This window comes from Anarhichas minor, unplaced genomic scaffold, assembly GCF_050575085.1.
Source record: "Anarhichas minor isolate MPS153535 unplaced genomic scaffold, ASM5057508v1 ptg000028l, whole genome shotgun sequence".
Lineage (NCBI taxonomy): Eukaryota > Metazoa > Chordata > Actinopteri > Perciformes > Anarhichadidae > Anarhichas > Anarhichas minor.
The window spans coordinates 18,796,937-18,818,530 of NW_027466474.1; the positions used below are offsets into that span (position 1 = coordinate 18,796,937).

General features: G+C 43.0%; 1 protein-coding gene across 3 annotated transcripts; it reads right to left on the minus strand.

Moving 5' to 3' along the window:
* Positions 1-1,325: 1,325 nt before the first annotated feature.
* Positions 1,326-21,281, minus strand: LOC142962550 (N-alpha-acetyltransferase 15, NatA auxiliary subunit-like). Of its 3 annotated transcripts, XM_076103101.1 has the most exons (20): positions 21,079-21,272; positions 20,374-20,458; positions 14,501-14,605; positions 14,076-14,233; positions 13,731-13,865; positions 11,891-12,044; positions 11,534-11,653; positions 10,800-10,895; positions 9,872-9,978; positions 9,713-9,785; positions 9,438-9,607; positions 9,171-9,323; positions 8,204-8,332; positions 7,293-7,506; positions 5,135-5,328; positions 4,317-4,425; positions 4,067-4,165; positions 3,558-3,701; positions 2,709-2,806; positions 1,326-2,342 (listed from the first exon to the last, which is right to left on the minus strand). In XM_076103101.1, exons 1-20 carry the CDS (start codon positions 21,130-21,132, stop codon positions 2,133-2,135), a joined length of 2,607 nt encoding a protein of 868 aa, XP_075959216.1. In that variant the 5' UTR covers positions 21,133-21,272; the 3' UTR covers positions 1,326-2,132. The 3 variants fall into 3 exon arrangements, 1 of the variants encoding a protein (XP_075959216.1); XR_012957329.1 differs by lacking the exons at positions 1,326-2,342; positions 2,709-2,806; positions 3,558-3,701; ... (1 more) ...; positions 4,317-4,425; positions 5,135-5,328 and adding an exon at positions 7,630-7,715 and having other exon boundaries at positions 7,368-7,506; positions 21,079-21,277; XR_012957330.1 differs by lacking the exons at positions 1,326-2,342; positions 2,709-2,806; positions 3,558-3,701; ... (5 more) ...; positions 9,171-9,323; positions 9,438-9,607 and having other exon boundaries at positions 9,872-9,988; positions 21,079-21,281.
* Positions 21,282-21,594: the final 313 nt, after the last annotated feature.

The window sequence follows — 21,594 nt, forward strand, 5'->3', positions numbered from 1 at the left end:
GAAGGGTGATTAAAAGCACCCAGAACATTATTGCTACCGGTCTACAGAGCACCTGTGATATCGGTGAGAATATTTCATTTCTTCATCAGAGCTTCTTTTATAGATTGCTCTCCGTGTTATATTTTATTCTATTTTAAATATTTTGGTATATCTGTTAATACGTGTGTAGCAAAACTAGACTGAATTAAATGAGTAGAAAGTTATAACACGTTTAAGCTTGGACTCAGGATCTCATTAGTGTGACTGCGCATATTAGTTATATTATATAGTATTGATAACTTGTACACTCATTGCATTGTTTTACTGTTGGAAAAGGGTCTCTGCATCGCGGCTCACGTCTTCCTCAGGGCTCAGCAGGGCTCACACACAGCAGACATGTTCCTGGAGGTTTCTAAAGAGAGAATCAGGACTACACTCTCCTCTCAGGAACACTGGACAGACGAGGACGTGGACACAACCTGGAGTTAGTCCAGCTGGAGGACTGCTTCCTGTTCTCTCCTCTAAACTTTCTTTAGACGACGAGACGCAGCAGTTAACTAAGTGTCTGAGTAACAGACGGTCTCTGATTACCAATGAATCTGTGTCTGTCATGTAGTGGTGAAACAGATTATAAAACTCATGGTGCTGGATCAGCTGGTCTACAAGGCTCCAAGAAACCATTTCAACCGTTCTGAAGTCAGTAAACCATCAAATTATAGTCATCTATAGTGTTACACACAATTCAAATAAGGAAATAAAAGATTGTATTTTATGGATGAACACAAATCTTGTCATTAGTAGTTTTAATGATGTATTCTAAGCTGCTTAGAGCTAGTGTTAATTCATCTCTAATATCTGTCGATGTTATTGTGAAAACATCTTCAAACATCTATGTGTATTCAAGTTTCTCACCAGCACTACATTTTACGAGGTTACATGTGAACACATCTTAATAAAGTTATAATTTACCTTTATACTCATTTTCACTAAAAAGCTTGAACGCATCATAATGTAACTGAACGGAACCTTTGATCGTTAGGGGTGCTGCTAACGTTGCTAGCTCTCCTGTCATTTTAAACACGGATTGGTTCTTTACAATGTAACATTATCAGAGGTCGGAGACTAGTAAAGCATAAATGATGTCCTGATCACATGTTTTACTGAATATTGATGGATAACGATCGTCAGTAAAACTTTATTTCACACTGCGATGGTTAACGTTAAACTGTGTAATTAATCCGGGTTCACATGCAAGCAGAACCGTGAGGGAGGATCAGTACAGATCACGGACCATCAGTGGTCCGTTTCACCACTAACCCCAGTGCAATCAATTAAAACAAGTCCCCTTCAGGAAACTACTTTTATTCAGAACTTCTTGACGGTAGATAAGTAAGAGCAGGTTGACGGTGAGCTGAATTCAGTCGGACTTGCACATGTTGGAAAGTGGTTTCATGGGATGCCTCACAGCTTTTCCCCATTAAAGTAAACAGACACAGAGCAGTCAAAGGATCAGCAGGATGTCTTGTGTGTCACACAAAGCACGTTCAGTCCTGGCCTGCTCTACTCCTATTCTTCAGTTAACGTTACGCGTTGGGAGCGGACAGCACCCTTGTGTGGCAGAGCATAGAACTTGTTTTTTGGTAAATAGCGGCTCACAATCTCAACAACACTCCCACTAGCACAATGGTACCTTTTGATTTTGCAAACATTGTTTTATTAATCCATTTCTCAGTTTGTAATGTATAAATTACTTTTAAAAAGGTGAGAAGCAGATGCACCTACAAGAAGGACATGGCATGAAAACACGGGAGTCATAGAAAACTTAGACTGTGTTTAAAGGAGCCGTCCAGGTCCACATCTCCCAGAATCCTCTATTGCCTCTCCAGAGCGTATTTATCTGGGTTTTCCCTCAGTTACAGAACAAATGTGCACGGGGCATTTTTTAGAATTTAAAAAAGTTCTATGGGCGTCGACCTGCCTCCATGTGCCAGCTCCCTTTCCTGTCTCTTCTGTGGCGCTCAGTCCATCCAGATCAGTGCAATGCGGGGGCCGTAGCCCGGGGGGGAGGGGGAGGGGGGGCGGGGTCGGGGAGACGGGTGTGTTGGCAGACTAAGGCGTCTGGTGGCGTGTTGGTATCTCCTCCTCGTCCCAGCTCACATTTCGTTTGCCACGTCGTCGTGCTCTCCTGCCGACAGGTCTCCGTTGGCACTGATTGTGGCGTTGTTGTCCTGGTAACCGGGTGGCATGAAGGCCAGGCTGTAGGGGTAGATCTTATGGCAGGACACTCGGTAAGCCTCAGCAGCCTTCTGCTGGCCCTCGCCCAGCTGTCCGTCACGCAGAGCGTCCAGCACCTGAGTACAGATCTGCAGCACAGAAACACATGCAGAGTCAGTCTGGATGTCTTGAACCTAAAGAACCGCATCAGAAAACTCACGGCTCACAGCACAGAAGACAAAAGGAGCAACTAGAACTCCTAGAGATCACTGATCACGTTATTTTGCCACCGATACTAATTGATGATCCATATTGGCAGATACACATCCCTTTGTTGTTTGATTATAGCAGCTGGTCTACAAGATCTAGACCAGATCTAGACCATGTCTTTTTTTATCACCGCCCAAAAGTCATTTCAGCTGCTCTGAAGTCAGTGTAAACCATCAAATATTCTAAATGTTATCCTTTTACTTTGTTGTATGGTTTACAGTGGTATTTAATAACTGATCCCATACCTGGATGCTTCTTCCGGAGAGTGACTCGTCCAGGGCCGTGGCTATCTCACAGGCCATCTGATCAGAGAGAGGCTCCAGGTGGACCATCATCTTAGCAGCTGGGAACGCAACACAGAGACACTCTGAACAACAGCACCTCCTCATGCTAATCTTACATGTTCTTTTACATAAAGGTCACATTGGCAATCACACTAGGTCCACCTGTAACACTTTCAACCCAACACAAGTCTGAATTAAATACTTTAATGTTGACAAAATAAAGTATTGATGCAGCTGAACTAAAAATGATGGTCTTTTTTTAGTACACACCTTCTTCTTTCTTGTCAAAAACCTGGCGCCTACATTACCCACAGAGGGAGGAGGACAGAGGACAGGAGGGGGAGGGAGGGAGGGAGGAGGACAGGAGGAGGAGGGAGGGAGGGAGGAGGACAGAGGACAGGAGGAGGAGGATAGGAAGACAGAGGACAGAGGGAGGAGAACAGAAGGACGGAAGACGGAGGACAGAGGGAGGAGGACAGGAGGAAGGGCTGATACTGATGTTCTTTACTCTTTATAAACTTAATTTAGGAATGTTATTCATTACATTTTAGTTTTGTTTCAATATTTAAAAAGTGTTATGTTCACATAAATTCCTTTTCCCTCATTGAATATGAACATCCGAGTGATGCTCATTTCATAAATCGGACCCTGCTGGACACCGGCTATCACCTGCTTCAATGGTGGTCCAATGGTGGCGGCTTCATCTAGTTTCCACTGAAACTGTAGATAGATGTAATCCTGAGGAGTGTCACTGTGTGTGTGTGTGTGTGTGTGTGTGTGTGTGTGTGTGTGTGTGTGTGTTCTGCTTACCGGCCACTCGGTGTGGAATGGAGCTGGAGTGTTGACTCAGGTAGTTCTTGTTGAAGCTCTGAGGGTTGCTCTCCCCAAACAGCCTGGAGATCTCCTGCTTCAACACCTCCCTCACTGCCTCCGCCAGGTCTGCACTCTCACGCACTGCACACGCACACGCACACACACAATAAAGGACCCTTATGAATCGTAGCTCACGTCATTGAGGCACGTCACACTATTGAGGAAACGCCCACAGACTCATGAGTGAATGGACAGTATACTTGACCTATATATGCTTCCACAATCCAGACAGAAAGGTTTCCCACTTTGATCACACAATGTTTCACACTCTTCATGTCACTTTGAAGCCCCTCCCCCACAGCCCCAGTAATATGCTATGAAACATCAGCTCAGTGTGGATTATAACCTCTTGTTCCGATACCGAAACCAGTACCTAAGGTATCGGATCAGTACTCTGTGTCGGCCAATAAGCAGGTTGGGGTAAAACGGTATCAGAGCATCTCTACCTCCTTTGAAGAAGCGCACCAGACACTGGTGCAGCCATGGGTTGGAGGGCTCTATGGTTACAGCCCGCTTTATCGCCTGAAGCATCAACAGGTACTTCTCTGAGGGAAGAAAAGACAAAAGAGAATGTTAGTTCAACAAGTAATGATGCGGTTACACCCGAGATTCTAAATAATCTTAAAAATGAGACAGAATATTAAAAAAAGAGTGCATGAAACACAGAGAAACGCAGGCTGGCAGTGCTGGTTAGACCTTTCCTGAAGTAGATCTCGAAGGCCAGGAGGTGAGTCTCGATCTTGTTGCGCACGAGGTTCTTCAGAGGGATCAGGAACTTCACCGCCTCCTCCAGAGGATTCTCTGCCTGGTGAAAACAAGTGCAAACGCAGTACACGTCACACACTGGGAAGACATTCCAACGGGGAAAAAAGGAATCTGCCTCCGTTAAAACTCAGGAGGAAGACATAAACGGAGGAGGAGTCCGTACGTCGCCGTGACAGCACTCTGATTGCTTTGGTGCTGGTTCTATTTAATCTGAATGTATGTTTTCCTTGTTATTGGTCTCTGTTCAGCAGCTGCATACAGCTCCACTCCACAGAGCTACATTATGATGCATAAACCAAGATATTAGCACCGACTAGGCTGCAACTAGAAGCACATTCATTGACGAGTAGGACTGTAAGCGGCTGAAGTAAATGACATGGCCTGTCAGAGTCAGGTAAATATAGGACTCAGTGATCCAGCCGACACTATTAGCTAGAATACACATAAGTCATGACATGTGACATCACTGCAGCTCCCTGGTTATTTATTACCAGCCTTAACGCTTTTAACAGAGGTATTGCTGGCTAACGTTAGCTAAACAAAGTGCACATGCTAACTTAGTTCACTGAGGCCCAAAGTTAGCAACGACTTAGCCTTAATAATAATAATTACACTAATAAGCGGGATCATTTTGGTAACTTTCAGCCCTAACACACACAGCCATCACCTTTATGACATGACGCTGTATTCACACAGCTCAGCTACTACAAGCTTCTGTCATGGCGGAGTAACTGATAATATGAGCCCACCTTGGCCAGTTTGTCTGGTACGAGCTCCTCTTTGGGCCCTCCTATCTCCTCATCGTCGTCCTCTTTCTTCTTCTTCTGGTTCTTGAGCTGTTTCTCCTTCTCCGCGTTCTTCTTCTCCTCCTCTAACTGGGCCTTCTTCTGGGCTCTTCGCTGTTTGTTGCGCTGCTTCTTCAGCTCCTTGTCTGTCAGATTCTCTACGGAGAGCAAAACAGCAAACGGTGCGTTTGAATCCACAGTGACGCTCTGAAGACACACCGACAACAAACTAGTATTGTTCCTATCGGACCAAACTGTTCATGAAAAATATGGAAGCACAGACACTAAAGATGAACAGCCGTGAAGATGCGGTACATCTGGCTGATGAAACATTCAGAAACAATGGCATGGGTCTGTGGACTTCTGTCGCATGCCATTCCTCATCCCTCCCTTTCAATAATCTCTCGATGTTACACCTATCTAATAAAAGCATAAATATGGAAACAACACAGAATCATCCTGCTTCTCATAGTATTTGCTGTTACTTACGGTTCTTATTGTACATTCTGAGGAGACCATAACGGTATTTGCGGAGAAATATAGGCACAATCTGGACAGTTTCACTATCTACAATGAGCACAAGTACATAAAGGAATTGCCTTTACTCTCGGTGTTCACAGTGAAACTACAACTAGCCTACATACTACCGAGTATGTGGCATGTTATTCGCAGAGCACCAGATTTACGGAACAGTCCGGTTTGTGCCAGAGTGCAGTCAATGACTCAAGAGAGAGAGTATCTACGGACGCACCCCGGTGACTAGTGGTGTAACGGATCACGGATCGATCCGTGATCCGTTCGGATCAGCCCTCACGGTTCGGATCACTCGTGAACCGCGGATCAATTGAGTATTTTTTTTCTTTTTTTTTACACTTTAATCATCACAGTGTGTAATACAGTTTTACTGCTGCTGTTCCTTTTCAAGTAACAACTTCCTGAATATCAATGCAGAGTGTCAGTGAACAGATATAAAGCAGTAGTGTGTTCACGTGAACGGAGCAGGTTAGAAGCATTTAACGGCGAAAGTCATGGCGAGCGGAGGAACGTCAGAAGCCCCCGGCGTCATTTAAGTCGCAAGTTTGGGAGCATTGTGTCTTCCCTGCAACTTATAATGACGGATGAGGGTGGTGGACAAAACCGTTACGGTATGTAGGCGTTATTTAAAGAGAAAGACACACGACAACGGCAACATCGGGCATGTCCACACATATGAAGAGACACCATCCCGTCTGTCAGCGACGGGGGACACTCCGGTGTGGAAAACAAAGGATTTCAAAATCTGGTTAAAATGCTTGAGCCACGCTACGAAATCCCCTCACACACCCACTTCAGTGTGAAGCTTGTTCCAGGCTTCTATGAGAAGGAAAAGACTGTGACTGCTTTCACCCTGGCGGAGTGATTCATAGTCCGGTGCTGTAGACACGCCCCCTCTGTGAGAGTCACACAGACACACACCTGGGGTAGGTGCTGACAGAAGCAGCAGAGTGGAAGCTAGACAGGCCCAATAGCAATATCCCAGTCACCACAGAAAGGTCTACCCTCTCCCCAGGCAATGGAGATATTCTCATCTTTTTGAAAATAATGTCACAGCAATGGTAAACATTATTGTGTATTTGAATGACATGACCTGACAGGAAGTAAACATAGACCCAAGTTGTTGCCGAGCAGTTCAGTTCAGTTGAAACAGTGGAAGCTAGCTCACTGGCTGTTTCAAAGGTCGAGGGTATCAACATACCTCATGTTGCACTTAAACTTAACAGAATTCTTGAATGTTTTATTTTTATTTATTTATTTCATTTTGTTTCAAATTGGACATCTTCAATATTTTTGTTTTTAGGTAAGACTCAAAGTTCTTTTCTTTAAGTGTTCTTGAAGTTCTTTAATTAATAAATGGAAAGCAAAGTTATATTTGACTCCTCCCCTTTTCTTTGTTGATCGGAAAAATGATCCGAACCGTGACTCAAGAACCGTGATCCGAACCGTGATGTTTGTGATCCGTTGCACCCCTACCGGTGACACAAACTCTGTGCTTCAGCTTACGTTAAGTGTGCCAGGCTGAGGTGGATTGTGATGGGAAACATGAGAGCGGAGCCGCACGCTAACGCGCACACATGGCACTGACCGGTGTCCGCCTGGCTCTCCTTGTTGTCGTCGGCCAGAGGTTTGTCATGCAGCACCAGGTAGATCTGGATGGCGGTTCGAGCAGCTTTGTAGTAGAAAGGGTGTTGCCGCAGCACGTCCTCCAGCTTCAGCAGGTCCACGTAGGAGCGCAACGTCATCTTCCTCATGCAGTAGGTGTGGAAGTCGAATTGGTCATCTGTGATCTCCACAAAATGCTGATGGGGGGAGAGAGGGGGGGTGAGAGGGTAATGCCTGCGTTTAGATCTGCTGGTTTTAGAAGAATGAATGTCAAACTCCTCTGATGGGAGTGATGGCGGTGGAGAACACCTCATAATAACCTCAAGTGTCTCGGTAGAGATAAATGTGACTTCTTTATTCTTCTTTTCACATTCTGGACTGGAGGTCAGGGTTTGTCACCAGAAGTCTAATCATGTGGCAGATGAATCAAATTTAAACATTGCCTTAATAGAGTTAGAAAACAAAACATTCCATTCTTTTGTAAAAATAAAGTGCTTCTACATTTGTTTCTGTTCAGTCGGATAAGGCGCTGTGCAAAACACTTAGCATGGTAGAGAAAACCCTGATTTCCATAAATGACATCCACATTTTGGTCAATTCCATGATATTGTGCATTTTACAGCGGAAGTCATCGGGCCCTAGAAAGCCTGATATCACACTGAAGGCACAGCAAGAGTGTTGCAGCATCAAAAGAACTATTTTATGACCGGGCTCTGGAGGAAGGAGGTATGCTTGGGACAATTTAAAGATGCACACAAAACAAGCGAAAATAAATGATATCATAGCAGGAAGAAGAAAAAAAACCCACTGGACTTATTTGAAGGCTCCACCTAAATAATGTTAAAATATTATAGGGGACAGAAAATGAATATATATTAGGTTGTGGAGGCTCACCCTCTCAATCTCATGGCACTTCTTCAGGGCCTCTCCAAACTTGTTCATGGCCTTGTAGGCCAAGGCACACTCTGTCTGGAACCACATGCACTGCATCTCATTCAGGTTGTCCACCGCAGACGCCCCCTCCTGAGAGAAAGACAAACACACCCATTGTCACGGCTCATACAATGGGAAGTTACACCGCCCCTCTGAACTCAGTGACATCATCTCTCACATCAGCTTTCTGGCTTGTACCTGAACCAAAGGGTTTTATGAGCTGAGCCAACTAGAAATATCTCCGTTTGCCCAGTCGTATGAAAGGTCCGTCCTATTTACTGGAGCAGTGAACAACAAATTCCATCCCATAATGATCGTTCCAAGTATTAGAAAACCAGTGAAACGGAGTGAATGCAACAAATTGCTTGTTTCAACCTGATGATTACCAGTTTCAGTCAGAAAAATGTTATTCGAAAGTATATAATATAATAATAAAGTGTGTGTATATATATATATATATATATATATATATATATATATATATATATATATATATATATATATATATATATATATATATATATATATATATATATATATATATATATATATATATAGATATATATATATATATATATATATATATATAGATATATATATATATATATATATATATATATATATATATAGATATATATATATATATATATATAGATATATATATATATATATATATAGAGATGTATATATATATATACACACACACACACACAGTACTAAATTGATCCCATTGTCAACAATACCCGATCCAGCTATCTGGATCAGTATAGGCGTGATGTCCCTAAATATAAGAAACACATTGTTAACCATCAAACTAGAACACTGCACCAATACTACTCATCTGTGTGGTGGATGGACATACGATTTATTGAGCAGATCAAAACTACCTGGCAACAAATAACTTCAGCCACATTCTCTTCCGACTCACCCGTGTGAACTTGGAGCACATCTCCTCTGCTTCTTTAATGAGGCCAGCCTTCAGCATGTACTTGGCACACTTGGAGTTAATGAAGCGGTCAGCAGTGTCCAGGGCCTGAGCTTCATCCATCCACCGAGCTGCTTCCTTTATGTTGCCCGTGTGCTGCAAGGACAAAACACAGGGACAGTGTGAATGCTCATGATACACAACAGATCTCAGAGTCCAGTTCCATCAAAGTCAAGAACCGTATACATATGTGCAGACTTTCTACTCCACCTTGTAGATCTTGGCCTTGATGAGGAAGAGCTCGATGAGCGTGGGCGTGCTGTCGATGGCGGTGTTGATGTACTCCAGAGCGAGGCCCGGCTGGTCTATGAAGTCAAAGTGCTGTGCTAGGAAATACTGGACCCACAACAGGGTGGTAGGGGGCTCCTCCTTTCCATCATCTGCACACACGTTTTACAACAGTCACAGTGTGCAATTCAGCCTCCACACGTATGAGAAATCTAAATCAAACAAACACATTGAGGCCAGAGAAAGGCCACACTCACCATTTTCACTAAACATTCGACAGGCCTTCAAACAGGTTTCATAGCCAACTACTAAGTCTTCAATGATTGCAACCTGCATAGGAAGAAAACAAGTGAAGAACACATATACATACATACATACATATATACACAGGTTATTTTAAATGTCTCCATGCGTACCTTTTCTCTGTCGGTGTAGAGGGATTTGAGCGTGGTGAAGACGGGGGGGCAGCCTTTACTGAAGTTCATCCTAAGGTAGCTGTCCAGACATTCACCAAACTTCTCCCCTGCCCAGCACAACACACAGTAGAGGTACAGTAACGTGAGACTTGTATTGAGAAAGATGACAGTAGTGTACAGGGTTTGATCCCACACCTTTTTAACCTGTGGTTAGACTCAGTGAGCATAGAACACGTATGGTAATATTTGGGTTTGGAACATAAAATGAGCCAACTCTGCACACCGGTAGGTGGACAGGTACTGAGGTTTGAAATAGCATGGAAGCTGGAGGGATGAACTGACATTTTCATTTATGCGCTTTTCTCCGGATTGTGCTGGATCCCGGGGAGCCAGATTTCGCAAAAGAGTTTTTTGTGTATTTTATTCAGTACTTTTGGTCAGATAGATCTTGTTTTGGCCTTCGTTAATCCCACATTATATTGTTGCAGTTCATTGTTAGCTGAAACTTAGTTGAATTATTAAGTAATAAATACTTGTATTGAGGAGGGAACAGCCTCTTACTGTCATGATGTGCTTCTACTCCCCTAGATAGAGGCACAGCAAGGTTTAGAAACCAAACCTTCTTTAGGTTTAGGCACAAATTCTACTTGGCTAGGTTTCAGAGAAGATGATGGTTTGGGTTAAAAAAGTAGTTCATCCTGGAACTAATCTCAGGGAGAGTGTTGTCTAGTAAAGTGGGCGTATCGTGTTGCCTGTGAGACTGCTGATGGAATAGCTGGCCTCTAACAGGCTAGAGAGTTTGTGTCACAATATGGATATTATATTCCGAATCATCGTGGGCATTTGCTCACTAAACATGACATACAGTAGATTGAGATTGAGATTGAGACGGACAGCATGGTGGTGCTGCAGGCTGTACTGTGTTTACCTGTGAGGAAATTAAGAGGCAGTCTTCGGAGAACCAGGCCTTTAGGAAACTTCACCCAGGAGTCCTCATAAATCTTCTGACGATCCTCTACACTTCCTGGAAAAACACACACACACTGTAAGGAGAAGTACTATCCAACCACAGCTGATTTACAGCAACAGACATCTGAGGCTCCAAAGACTCATTGGACACACATCAGGGCTTCCCCCTGAACAGTCAATCCTTCAAATCATCAGCCCAATCTCATTTTATAAGTCAAATCACTACATTTCTTTGTATTTTCTTATATTGATGTTTAACCCGTACAGAGAAAAAGGTACACATTAGAACATGATATCCATCCTCTATCCATCACACACTCTGCCTTTCTGTCACGGCCAAGAATGCTCCCCAAACCTTCTTAAAGACAGCAGTCAGCCTCTCATATCATCACTCATTCATTTAAAGTCATGACATTGATTGGTTTCCAGTGTCTTAAAGCAATTCTACTCCCTGTTATTGTGGCCAACCTAAGTGATAGTCTCGGATGTTTAGTCAGTGTATTGGGCTCAGGCATTAAACCAAGTATACACATGAATCAGTGGTACTTTCACAGTCTTAATGGATACGCCCTTAACTGGTTACTCTGAGATCATTTTGGTTCTGGTACAGCCCTCTTCAATAGCTACAGTAGCAATTGTCAATCCACCATATTGCGTGGACTGCACCAGTGTGGGCCTGAGGGTAGTGTTCACCTGGCTTTAAGGCCTTTTCCAGGCCCTGGTAGTAGGCCCAGTTCTCAGGGTTCCTCTCCTGGAGACTTCTGTAGACCTCAGAAGCCTCATCAGGCCTCTCCAGATTCAGCAGCAGCTCTCCTACACACACACAAACACACTTTCAACATTAACTAAGCACAATGGTTTCATTACACAAGTTATTCAGTCTAAAATATCAAGCGGTACTGAAATATAAAAGGTGCTCCTTAGCCAACCTCAATTGTGTTGTTAGCTCCGTCACACGTTCTGTCCAGAGAGAGCTGGAGAACCGACAGAACCTTTGTAGCTCCTCTGCATTAACACAGCAACAAAGTGACGCCGTCGCCATCAACCCACCTCTCGTTTCTTCCACGGCCAGTTTGTCGCAGATCTGTTTCTCATAGTTGTTGAGGTGCTCGAGGGCCTCCTTGTGCAGGCCGGCCTCCCTCAGGACCTGGTTCTGATACAGCAGCAGTTCACTGTACTCGTAGTCCACCTTGTCTGGAGACGTCTACACACACACACACACACACACACACACACACACACACACACACACACACACACACACACACACACACACACACACACACACACACACACACACACACACACACACACACACACACACACACACACACACACACACACACACACACACACAGTGTTCCAATGTTGGCTTCTGTTTTTCGTGGGCACTACAGAGAGGATCATTTCTACACTTGAGAAGTTGAACCAGGACTCGGAGCCTTGTCTACACGTATACAGATAGTTTTTGAAGATGGACATTTTCCCCCTTCGGAAAGAAGTTTGGGTCCTGCTAAACAGCTGATTCTACATCAAAGTGTTCAAAGGTTCTCTCTGCCAAAGCTCTCCAACATGTCTCTCTTTGCCGACGAGAGACGGGCGCACAGGAGGACAAGAAATGTTACGAACTCATCTGTTATATCCATGTCACTACGTATTTATGAAATATGGATGGAATATGCACAAACATTAAATGGCATTTGACAACATAACGGGACGCACAACAGAAGTGATCCTGGGCCAGTCACAAGCACATTGTATAAATAAATACTCTGTAATCCATCCAATCACACATCAGGATGTTATATTACCAATTATTAAATTACCAACCAAAACGCTTGATATCCATATTGTAAGATAGTGTAGGAAATGACATCACTTTGCTGTAATGCAGCCTGTAAAACCAGGAAAAGACAACACTGATGCCTTCATTACTAATCTGAGACGATATGTAGCCTCCGTATAGTATCGATATATTGCCCCGTCCTAATTCAGAGACAAATAACTGGTTTATTAAAAATGGCGTATGCAAAAGTAGCCGACAGCAGAAAAAGCATGTCGTAACATTTTACTTCAACTTGTCGTCCAAAGAATTCAAACCTACTATTTCTATACCACCACTACTATAGTACTACTACGATAAAGCTTTTTTAGACTTATGTCTTCAGTGCTTATGAATGACTTTGAGTGTGATACAGTTTGTGCAGACTGTAATAGAGTCAAAGCTGTGGCGGGAATGAATGGGAAACACTGCATGAGTCATAGAAAACAACAACCTACATAGTTCCTCTTCTGTGTCGAGCTGGTTTCAACCCAATTTAGAAAATGTCAAGAAATGCTTGTCACCATTCACTACCATAAAGCCATTATTAGGAGTTGGTTCATTCAACAGTAGGTGGCACCAAGTCTCCAGTCACAAAACCCAGAGAGGAAGAAGAAGAAGATGACCCTGAAGCACAAGTTTCAGTGGACATTGAAGTCTACAATTTCACGGACGTCATGATTTCCATTGAACTTTATCGCATTTCACTCCTTTTTTCCACCTCAGCCGGCATAAACCTTCTTGCCATATTTCCCTATTCATTCCTGATATACGTTTTCTTGTGTGTTGACTAAAGAGAGTATGATTTTTGACTCAAATACATCACACAGTATCTTTGCCTGACGTCGCCTTTTGGCTTGGTCCTGTGGAATGTCTGCTACAGCCCATATCCTGGAGCTCTCTATAACAATAAGTAAAATTACTGAGGACCACGGCGAATATCTCCTTCCCCCCGCCTCAACCCCTATAATGTTAATGTAGTGTTGTTAGAGTGGGTCTATTAAACACGTAGAACGTTTGTACAGAAACGTGTACGGTTCTATTGAGTCGTCTATAGCTCTGGCCTACCTGTTGCGTTTTGCGGAACTCCTCAACGATCTTGGCGGCCATCTCAAAGTCCTCCAACAGGTGATATGCTACAGCGTATCCGATCCACGAGGCCCGCTGGGCCGGACGGAGCTGCAGCAGCTGGTACCGGGTCTCCTGTCATAGCACAGCAAAGTGAAGGCAAGAAAATGTAGGTTTTATAATCCCGTCCAACATTGACATCTTCATTTCCCCCCTCATGCAGGACCGTGGGTGACAGTATGACCCTGCACAACCTCCCGCCTCCAACCCCCTTCATCCATTCAGGCGTTTCATCTCGACGGTTTATATTTCCTACACATGTCCTCCTCCCTCTGCCACACTCACCCTGTATCCCTCCAGGTCCCTCATCTGGATCTGCAGCAGGGAGAGGTCTCTCAGGATCTGCAGGTTGTCCTTGTCCCACTTCAGAGCGTTGCGGTAACATTTGATGGCCTCGTCGTACTTTTTATCGGAGCGCTGCAGCAGGCCGTACACATGCCAGCCTGGAGGAGCGAGTTCAGGAAATAAAAACAAACACACACACACACACACACACACACAGACACACTATGCGGGTTTTCACATGTGCTTGAAAATGTAAACACACACAAACTAAATCAAATGTCTGGAAGAATTCACAGAGTGTTTTACAGAAGCAGAAATGACGTTAAAGAGCAAGTACAAGGTCTTTAGGGGCGAATGCAGCTGCTGTGGTGCTTAACTGAATTTGAATGAAACCCGGCTGTCCTGAGGGGCTGATGTAAGGATACAGACGTGGCTCTTGAGGTCGTTGCGAAGGCCTCGTCTCACCAGCTCATAGGCGTCCTCCTTCTTGCCCACACAGTTGAGGGTTAAACCCTTCATGGCCAGCGTCTCTGGAGCACAAAGCAGGGGTGGGAGGGAGAGGGGTGAGACATCCGGGGACATGACTTGTCAAGAGTGACACTAGCCGTGTTCCGTTAAATTGAAGAAGCGAATTATTAAAGCGAATTTTAGGCGAACTTTTCAAATGCTGTAAAAACAGGAAATGCAAATCAGGTGCATCAGCACGGTTTGGTCAGTAGTTGGCTGCCTTAGGCTATGCTTTACACATGGCCGTAATCTGCCAGTAAACAGAGTGGAAGAAGTAGGTTTTTGAACCGGAAAACAAAACAATTAGCTCTGGCCATCTGAAGACGAAGACCAGCATTCACGCGTCATGACAATATTCAGGTGAGACGCAAACATTACATTACATTACAGTCATTTAGCAGACGCTTTTATCCAAAGCGACTTACAATTCAGAGTCTATCACATTTCTACACCGTAGGCACAGCTACGGGAGCAATTTTGGGGTTAAGTGTCTTGCTCAAGGACACATCGACATGCGACTTGCAGAGCCAGAGCCGGGGTTCGAACCACTGACCCTCTGATTGAGAGGCGGCCCTGCTATCCACTTAGCTACAGTCGCCAAACAGCAGAAACAGCTGATCAGTCATAAGAGGTAAATGTTCACTACGTCAGAATATATTCGGCGTTTCCATAATCCATCAACTCTTTTTCCACAAATGGAAAAAAACACCTCAAGTAAGCATAAAAACCTTTTTTTTTGTATGAAAAATGTCAATGGGAACACAGCTACTGATTACACAAAGGATTGTTTACAGGTTTATTAACATCGTGGTTTACTTCACAGTATTTAAGAAGCTAGCTTGCCAGATAAATGGAACAGGCGTGAGTAATAAAGTATGAGGCACATGGTGAAGTCCCACCATCCTGGAAGGAGGCTGTAATAACAGTGATTCCTAAGGGAAAGAACAGTGATACCTGCTCTGGTTACAGACCTATATCAATTCTTAATATAGACAATAAATTATATACCTCGATTATTGCAAAAAGGTATGAGCACTTTATGAATGATATTATAGATGAAGACCAGATGGGCTTCATCAAGGGGCGCCAAACCCAAGATAACATAAGGAGAACCCTACATATACAGTGGGTACGGAAAGTATTCAGACCCCTTTAAATTTTTCACTCTTTGTTTCATTGCAGCCATTTGCTAAAATCAAAAAAGTTCATTTTATTTCTCATTAATGTACACTCAGCACCCCATCTTGACAGAAAAAAACAGAAATGTAGAAATTTTTGCAAATTTATTAAAAAAGAAAAACTGAAATATCACATGGTCATAAGTATTCAGACCCTTTGCTGTGACACTCATATTTAACTCATATGCTGTCCATTTCTTCTGATCCTCCTTGAGATGGTTCTACTCCTTCATTGGAGTCCAGCTGTGTTTAATTAAACTGATTGGACTTGATTAGGAAAGGCACACACCTGTCTATATAAGACCTTACAGCTCACAGTGCATGTCAGAGCAAATGAGAATCATGAGGTCGAAGGAACTGCCCAAGGAGCTCAGAGACAGAATTGTGGCAAGGCACAGATCTGGCCAAGGTTACAAAAGAATTTCTGCAGCACTCAAGGTTCCTAAGAGCACAGTGGCCTCCATAATCCTTAAATGGAAGAAGTTTTGGACGACCAGAACTCTTCCTAGACCTGGCCGTCCAGCCAAACTGAGCAATCGTGGAAGAAGAGCCTTGGTGAGAGAGATAAAGAAGAACCCAAAGATCACTGTGGCTGAGCTCCAGAGATGCAGTAGGGAGATGGGAGAAAGTTCCACAAAGTCAACTATCACTGCAGCCCTCCACCAGTCGGGGCTTTATGGCAGAGTGGCCCGACGGAAGCCTCTCCTCAGTGCAAGACATATGAAAGCCCGCATAGAGTTTGCCAAAAAACACATGAAGGACTCCCAGACTATGAGAAATAAGATTCTCTGGTCTGATGAGACCAAGATTGAACTTTTTGGCGTTAATTCTAAGCGGTATGTGTGGAGAAAACCAGGCACTGCTCATCACCTGCCCAATACAATCCCAACAGTGAAACATGGTGGTGGCAGCATCATGCTATGGGGGTGTTTTTCAGCTGCAGGGACAGGACGACTGGTTGCAATTGAAGGAAAGATGAATGCGGCCAAGTACAGAGATATCCTGGAAGAAAACCTCTTCCAGAGTGCTCTGGACCTCAGACTGGGCCGAAGGTTCACCTTCCAACAAGACAATGACCCTAAGCACACAGCTAAAATAACAAAGGAGTGGCTTCGGAACAACTCTGTGACCATTCTTGACTGGCCCAGCCAGAGCCCTGACCTAAACCCAATTGAGCATCTCTGGAGAGACCTGAAAATGGCTGTCCACCAACGTTCACCATCCAACCTGACGGAACTGGAGAGGATCTGCAAGGAAGAATGGCAGAGGATCCCCAAATCCAGGTGTGAAAAACTTGTTGCATCATTCCCAAGAAGACTCATGGCTGTACTAGCTCAAAAGGGTGCTTCTACTCAATACTGAGCAAAGGGTCTGAATACTTATGACCATGTGATATTTCAGTTTTTCTTTTTTAATAAATTTGCAAAAATTTCTACATTTCTGTATTTTTCTGTCAAGATGGGGTGCTGAGTGTTAATTAATGAGAAATAAAATGAACTTTTTTGATTTTAGCAAATGGCTGCAATGAAACAGAGTGAAAAATGTAAAGGGGTCTGAATACTTTCCGTATCCACTGTAATTGAACATATTAACCATAAAATATCAATGCAGCCCTAATAAGTCTTGACGCAGAAAAGGCATTTGACAGTGTAAACTGGACATTTCTGTATAAGGTACTTGAGAAATTTGGACTAAATGAAAAAGCTATTCAATGTGTTAAAACACTTTACCAAAACCCAACAGCAAGGATAAAAATAAATGGCAGTCTGACTGATAGTATAGCATTAGAACGGTCTACCAGGCAGGGATGTTGCCTTTCACCGACTATTTGCAATTTTTATAGAACCTCTGGCACAAGCAATTAGGCAGAATAAAGACCTTAAAGGGATAAAGGTCGGAAACGAAGAACATGTCATTGGACTTTTTGCAGATGACGTGATCTGCTATTTAGAGGACCCTGACACATGCCTCCCTATATTAATCAACCAACTTGAGACGTTTGGCTCTTACTCTGGATATAAATTGAACTTGTCAAAAACAGATTTTAACACTGAACTACAAACCAACCGAAACTATACTTTCGGACTTAAATTGGAGTTCTAAAAGAATGACATATCTTGGGGTTACTATAACAAAAAGTATTGATGACCTATATAAAGCCAACTATAATAAAGTGGATCAGGACATTAGGATGATTTGGAGAGGTGGGCTGTTCTTCCACTAGATTTCAGTTCACGGATAGACACTATAAAAATGAGCATACTTCCAACACTATCTCTTTCAGTCACTACCAATCGAGATCCCTGAGAAACAATTTAGAACCTGGGATAAAGTTATCTCAAGGTTTATATGGAAAGGTCAAAGGCCAAGAGTCAAATACGAAACATTACAGATTGGAAAAGATAAAGGGGGCATGTCATTACCAAATCTTAGGGTATATTTTCATGCAGCTCAAAATAGACCAGTAATTTATTGGTGTACCAATGATTATGAAGCTAAATGGAAAAACCTAGAACGATATATAGAAGGAAGGGAAATTCAAAGCCTTATCGGAGACAGAAATATAGCAAAGGATTTTCTTGACCAGATGGATGTTGTCACCCGATTTACATTAGAGATGTGGTTTAAACTGATAAGAAAATACAGATTAGAAGAAGAGCTCAGGCTTCTACGATGGATAGCCTATGATAGACATTTTATCCCGGGTACTCTCGATCTGAGGTTCAAACAATGGATTTCACATGGAATAACAGCTATATGCACAGTCATTAAAGATGGGAGCGTTGTGAGTTTCCAGGAGCTGAAAGACAAATACTCACTAAATAACCAGGACCACTTCAGATATCTGCAATTAAGGGACTTTTTCGACAGAGAAATAAAGCACAAAATTAACTTGGATAAAAATGGAATAATTAGAACCATAATAGGAGTTTACAACTCAAAGAAGTATATATATCAACATCTGATGGAAAAATTAGAAAATACAACTTTTTATGTAAAACTGAAATGGGAACAAGAACTTGGTGTGGATATTACAGAGGATGAATGGTTGAATATCTGGAGGACACAACAGTCTTCAACATCCTCGCGTATTTGGAGAGAACATTGTTGGAAGAATGTAATCAGATTCTCTATTACTCCCCAAATTACAAATAAATGTCTGTCTATGTCTGCCATGTTGTAGGAAATGTGGGGCAGTAAATGTAAACGACTCCCATGTATTTTGGCTATGTCCGGAAATTGTACAGTTTTGGGGAAATGTCCATATGGTTATAGTCCAAATTCTGGGCTATGATATACCAAAGTCATGTATGTTTCTCTACTTGGGTAATCTGACAGCAGACACTGTGTTAAGAGAAGACAGGTTTTACTGAAGATCTTGCTAGCAGCTTGTAAGAAGGCTATCACGAAGAGATGGCACAAGGCAGAACCACCATCACAAGATGGATGGCTGAAAATTGTGACTGAAATGTATGATATGGAACTATTAACTCATAGAATAAGAGCTCAAGTGGAGCGATGTCGTGAGAAGTGGGAGAAATGGACGATGTTTACATGTGAACGATAACACAACCTGAATATTTCACAGGAGTTATCATGTTTTTGAAGAGACAGAGCAATCCAGATCCCTTTTTTTTTTAAATGTATTTATTTTTATGTTTTTGTGTATGTGTTGTCTGTCTGTCTGGTGAAAAGCCGAAAAAATAAAGTGTGAAAAAAAGTATGAGGCACTGTTGAGAAAACAATACAACCGCAGAACAGGTACACTATTAGAAATCCTGCTACTAAACCGCTAAAAACTCCCAATGGAACACAGCATAACTTACATTACAATGATCAGTATCACTGCACACATCAGCTGATAAGTAACAACACACTGAAACAGCCATGCTATTACAGTTTACCCATCAGAGAGGACTGAGAAATGATCCACTCAGCACATATAAATATTGGTCAAAATTCTTTAAAAAAGCTAAATTAAGGGATGTCAGTTTGTTATGTTACAGAAATATCAATATGTACTTGTATCTGCCTAAAACAATCTACAATCAAACTCTAAAAAGACCGCTGTGTCAATGTTTTGCTTTATTGTACCAATTTGTTTGCCATCAATGGTCAACGTTAAATGGACTTGTATTGTCTCTCTCAAGTCTTCTGACAGCTCAGAGCGCTTTAACACTATATGTCAACGTTATCACACACACATCCACACACCGATGGCAGAGGCTGCCATACAAGGTGCCACCTGCTCAGCAGTTCTAATCACTCACACACCGACAGCACAGGTCCTTTGACATGAAGGAGCCGGGAATCGAACCGCTAATATTCAGAGCAGAGGTAGACCTGTTCTACCTGACCCACAGCTAAAGCGTGTGTACACACACACACACACACACACACACACACACACACACACACACACACACACACTTGTTCTTACTTTAAGTTGCTAGGACACCTATTGTTTTTTGATGACTGGCTTTTTCACCTCAATCCACATTTATTTAAATGTATGTGCAACTGTCAAGAGGAGAAGGGAGGTTGTGTGAACGTGCATAAACACAAATTACACAGTGATCCATTCCACTGTACGTCATTAATCTGTGTCTTACCTCCATGTTCAGCAAACTTCGGGTTGTTCAGGATCTGCTTGCAGAACTTCAGGCCGTTTCTGTACTGCTTGTGTTCGTAGCATCTCTGCAACAGACAGACAGAGCAAACTTCACACCGGGCGTCTGAGGGACAACAGACCGCAACGCTCTGCTGCACTGATCCTCAAGACAGTCGGCTTCAAGTGCACAAATACATGTACAGTGTTGTAAGTGCTGAATGCAAACCACCGTGTTCCAGAAAACCAGCGGAAATAGTCCAGTCAGCGGGACTGTTGTAGCGCTGAATGAACAGCAATTGAGAGAACTATGTTGATTAAAAACGTTGACACTGTAGACGAATATGTTTTAAAAAACGTTAAACTAACCCCTCAACTACCCTCCTAACTTAACGCTGAACTGTGTATTGCTGTACATGCCGAGCAGCTCTGTTACTGTTGTACTTTACTTGTGTTTTAAGGCCAATGGCAGAGCTACGACACCACACGACTGGTTGTTAGCCAAGTAATTGCTGTTTCCTTAGTTTCATTGTTACAACCACTCGTTAATAACAGAGACGTGAACAGCACAATGCGTTTGGTGTACTGAAATATTTGGGTTAATTCAGTAGCGACTTCCTAGCTACTTGCTCTGACTGCTACAACTGACGGCTACTTGGCAAACTAGCATTAGCCAGCAAGCTAACGCTTTCTCAGGCATTTAGCCTACCAATATTCTCTTGAAGAGAGCATTCTCCTTCGGCGGTAGAGTGATTGTGGGCATTGTGCTGGCTTCCTACGCCTCTGTCGAGTCACACATCAATAGTATCCTCTTTGGGTTCAGATATCCTGGGCTGTGTCAGTCTCCAACGTCTCACGTGTTGAAGCCGAGGCCCCCTTCCGAGCAAAATGGCCGATGTGCTTCTCCTCCGGGTCAGACTGCTCTGAGTCTGCGTGTCAAACACGGACAAGCGGGGCTGTATGTGGCTGTGTGTCACTTAATGGCCTTTGGACAAGAATAACATGTTTAACTGTACATTTAATCACGTGTATCTGGTTATATTAAAAAATAAAACATGTCCTATGGTAGCAGGTTGAATGGGGCAGTAGTAGCCTACTGTGTCCAGTGCACTGTGGATGTATCGAAAGTTGCAAACCAAATTCCAAAACTGGGTAACGTCAATCGAGATGTAATCGCTTTACAATAGTAAAATCCAGACATTTGTTGAGTTTAAAATTTAAAATG

Coding starts and splice junctions, on each gene's coding strand:
- LOC142962550 (XM_076103101.1), bottom strand. CDS start 21,132: ATGCCCACAATCACTCTACCGCCGAAGGAGAATGCTCTCTTCAAGAGA. Junction 12,045..13,730: donor AGTTCCGCAAAACGCAACAG/GTAGGCCAGAGC, acceptor GTGTGTGTGTAG/ACGTCTCCAGACAAGGTGGA. Junction 7,507..8,203: donor AGTGCCATGAGATTGAGAGG/GTGAGCCTCCAC, acceptor TCCCCCCATCAG/CATTTTGTGGAGATCACAGA.